The 4,189-nt window shown below is 37.9% G+C and overlaps 1 protein-coding gene across 1 annotated transcript in view; it reads right to left on the bottom strand.

The window, feature by feature from the left end:
• Positions 1-3,081: 3,081 nt before the first annotated feature.
• The window catches only part of LOC107738074 (E3 ubiquitin-protein ligase TRIM58-like), a 15,764-nt gene continuing 14,656 nt past the window's right edge, over positions 3,082-4,189 (bottom strand). Inside the window, exon 10 of the mRNA XM_016549753.1 lies at positions 3,082-4,188. Coding sequence (XP_016405239.1) covers positions 3,764-4,188 — 425 coding nt within the window. The 3' untranslated portion in view covers positions 3,082-3,763. The remainder of the gene's footprint in view (position 4,189) is intronic.

Here is a 4,189-nt window from a genome sequence, read left to right on the forward strand (position 1 = left end):
AAAAAAAAAAAAAAAAAGCAAACAGGCGGAAAGATGAAGACATGATAGCACAAATGAGAAAGAGAAAGACTTTGAGTGAAAGAAGGAGTGTTAGGTGTGCAGAATGACAGGTATGCTGTCTGGGCTGTTGGAGTGGTTGAGGCTGAACATTAGGCTTAATGTTTTTTTTGTTTTTTTTATCAGCCTCTCCATCCTTCCCTCACTAAAAATGCTCTTTAATACTTAATCTGAGAAATTATCACAATTTTAAACTTTTAGGGATCTATAAGTGACAATACAGTCAACGTTTCCAGACTCTGCAGGCCTTGCATTCTACAAGCCTTTATAAATTAGTTCAGCCCCAAGACGGAAGTCCCATACTGTAACCTTACTGTTACAAACATAGGTCTCAAAGACGGAGACGTTGGCTGCCATGCAAGTAGAGCTGGCAGGAGGGCAAGAGTCAGTACATTCAAGCTCAACCTGATAGACAGCCTGCTACGACCATTTCTCTGACAATCACCCCATCCCTTCCCCCATTTCTCTTCTTCTCGTCTTGCTCAGAGCCTGCTTTGCTTCATTCACTTCTAAGCCATAGGAATGACTGGTAGTGACTTTTACTAAAGCTATGGGTTTTTTCCACAGCTGGGTGGAGTTGTGACCAGCATGTATTACTGTCACAGTATTTGTGTGACATGACTTTAGCGTGCGTCACACCTGTTGACCAGAATCGATTTGCGGTCTGAAAAGGTAGTTTGGAAAAACTCTTCTCACAGATCCACATTCTACAGTGTATTAGTGAGGAATGTTCGCTACCATTGAAATATGGTAATAGTCATCTCACACACAAGCTCTCTCATTCTGCTTTTTTTTTTTTTATGTCATGTCAGTTGTACGTTCCTGCTTGGCTTGTTACACCTGTGATTTCTGCCATGATAAAACTTAAAGTTCACATGATGCCATTTTTTCTTAATAATCATCTGTTGAACTTCCTGGAATTCTTTATACACTCTAAAAAATGCTGGGTTAAAAAGGGACAAACCCAGCTATTGGGTTGTTTCGACCCAGCAGTTGGGTTGTTTTGACCCAGCGGTTGGGTGGTTTTGACCCAGCAGCTGGGTCAAAACAACCCAATAGCTGGGTTTGTCCCTTTTTAACCCAGCGCTGGGTTATATTTAACCCAGCATTTTTTAGAGTGTAGCTATTTATTCTCATCGCTATCTTTTTTCCTTCATTATTAAGTGGCAGCATTTGCCACGTGGAATTGTTTTGATGCATTTTTCTTTTACCTTATGAGGGCATATTGTCTTCAAACCAGTGTTCTTCAAACCAGACTTCTAATGAATCAATTAAATAAAGTAATTTTCATTATGAAGATCATTATAGGCTAGCTGGTAGTCATCAAATTAAAATGGAAAAAAAGTAGCTAAGTAATGACAACTATGGGACTAAGGGAATGAATAAGGAAATGTAAAACTAGTAAGGGCTCTGCTTGCATTTAAAAAAATAATTGGTTAGTCTCTATGTATATACTGTCTATGCTCTCATTTTAGGAGTTTTTAAAAAACTTTTTTAGTGTTGTCTGTTTTTTCAGAGCTTTAATTAAATTATTTTAATGAAATTATATTTCATGTTAGCTACACATTCAAAAACATACACTTCTGAGGCAGTAAATATAAGCACAGCTACAGTAGTTTAGCACTTTTCGGAACTGAATATATCAACTGAGCACAAAATATCAGTGACATAAATCAAGTATTCAAAAATAAAAATAAAGGAATTTACCACAGAGCATTTTTGCTACTACATTTGAAATATTTTGGGTATTTTTGCTCAAGCTCTGGTTAATTTCTGACCACAATTCATATTTTTATTCATTTTCCTTATAGTAGACCTTGAATGCCCATTTCATGCACATACATATTTGTTGAATTCAAATGACATTTACAGATGCTACATAAGTAACTTTTGCACTAATTTCAGATGCAAGTATTAAATTAGTTTTAGTCATGTTTTAGAAGTGATAATATCAAACATAAAACACAGAAATAGCTGGTGCCAGAGAACAAGAAAAACAAAAAGGATTTATTAAATACAATTTAAAACAACACCCCAAAAAAAGTCAGTAAAAAAGCCGCAATGTACTGTGTTAATATAAAGGAATTTTCATGCATATTGGGCCATGTTGTCACAATGGAAACTGCCATTAAGTATTCTATTATATGCTTTTCAGACAAATTTAAACAATAAAACGACAAATAAATACAGAACAATAGATACTGAGATATTGCTTTTGTGACTATCCTTGGTCTCCCTTATGTTCCATATGGATCAGTCTAACAGATTGGCAGTGGCATCTCTTGGCAGGTCAGCATCTGTGAAGTTTGCGTTATGTAGTTTTATATGCCAATAAGTCATAAAAGGGCCGTTTGGATAGATGGCGAAGGCGAATGTAACCACGTGTTTGCGTTAGGAAACGTTAGCAAAAAAGTGCAGTTCTAAAACCAGTAGGTCTGCCACCTGGCGGCGCGTTGAGGAAACGCAGCCTCGCCGTCTCCAGTCAGCCCTCGGGTATTTTCTCTCTGACAGTTACTTTTTGACATGCTGCAACACGAACGATGCACAGACAGAAAATACCGTTAGGATTTGGTTTGGGAGTTACCTAGAGCTGTAAAAACAACAATGTAAAGACAGTTAGTGTTGATTAAAGTGTCATTAACAGACACGAGGTGGTTGTAATGGTATTATGTAAGAGTAAGCAGTATAACTTTAGTCTCACTCCACTGTTGGGAAATAGGGCCCAGTCTTGGTACTAAGGTATATGAAAGAGAGAGAAAGGGTGGGATGTTATAAAGTAAGAAATTACCTGCAGAAACTTGCCATCTGACACTGTAATGTTTATTTCCTCGTGTTCAAATACACTCATCATAACAGAAACTTTAAAGGGGTCATATGATGCTGCTAAAAAGAACATTATTTGGTGTATTTGGTGTAATGAAATGTGTTTATGCGGTTTAAGGTTAAAAAAACACATTATTTTCCACATACTGTACATTATTGTTTCTCCTCTATGCCCCGCCTTTCTGAAACGCGTCGGTGCAGTGTGTGAGAATTAGGCTACATTTCGAAACAGACCAAATTAACTGTATAGGCCTGCAACAGTGGATGAAGCAATTTTACAAACGAAACAACATGAATTTACTAATATTCATCTTGTATTAAAGTATTCATTTTCTCTTTAATGCCTGAAAAGTATGGCTATTCATTGTTTAGTGGATTGGAGTGCATTCTTGTTTAAGAAACATATAGCCTACTGTATTATTTTAGTCTTTCCTTCCTGAAGAGAAGATTAATTAAAAACTCCTGTTGAGGTAAATTAGCATTTTTGTTGGTATAAAAAGACTTTGAGCACTGAAAGTAGAGTTACCAAGTCCCCTTTTTTTTCCTGGACATGTCCTGGCCATGCAGGATTTCTAAATTGCCTAAAAATTTTGGGGATTTGGCTTTGTTTTCTTATTGTTTTCATATTTGCTGACGGTAATGACTGAAAGGAAGTTTAACCAGTAGCATGCAGGCATTGTACATATAATGTATGAGGACTGTAGACAGCAAGCTAAAACCTGGAAGTATGATCATCCTAGTGATCCAAGCTCTTTATGTTATCAATGAAAATGAAGTGCCAATGTGGCAGCAGATAAATCATTTACTGTACAAGGCAAAAAAAATGAACGTAAACAACATTTTGAATCATATGTTTGCTCATAAAAAGTTTCCATTTCACTGTTCAATCCAGAAGGACAGGCGTGATCACCAGCGGAGCATCATTTGTGCCTGTTTTATTGGTACAGGGACTGAAAAATGGATAAATGGTCTCCGAAAAGTTGTCCATAAATGTGTAAATGTGCATCTTAGCGTCCACATTATAAAAGGACAACTGGCCTTTTTCGTAGTCCACAAACAGCCCTATCTTCTGAGGTCTCAGTCTGAGGGGTAGGGCAGTGGAAGGCTGAGTCCTGAAGGCATAGTTGTTCTTGTCCCGCAAGCTAAGAAACCAGTAGCCGTTGCTGGGGCTGACTGTGATCTTACCCTTCCTGTTGCAGGAATGACTCGCCACTCCCAGGTCCCAGTCAGTCTTTCCATCCACCTCCACCTCCCAGTAGTGTCGGCCACTGGTGAATCCCTCGCAGCCCAGGACACAGACTACACGGTC

Source organism: Sinocyclocheilus rhinocerous, unplaced genomic scaffold, assembly GCF_001515625.1.
Source record: "Sinocyclocheilus rhinocerous isolate Xijiao unplaced genomic scaffold, SAMN03320098_v1.1 scaffold494, whole genome shotgun sequence".
Lineage (NCBI taxonomy): Eukaryota > Metazoa > Chordata > Actinopteri > Cypriniformes > Cyprinidae > Sinocyclocheilus > Sinocyclocheilus rhinocerous.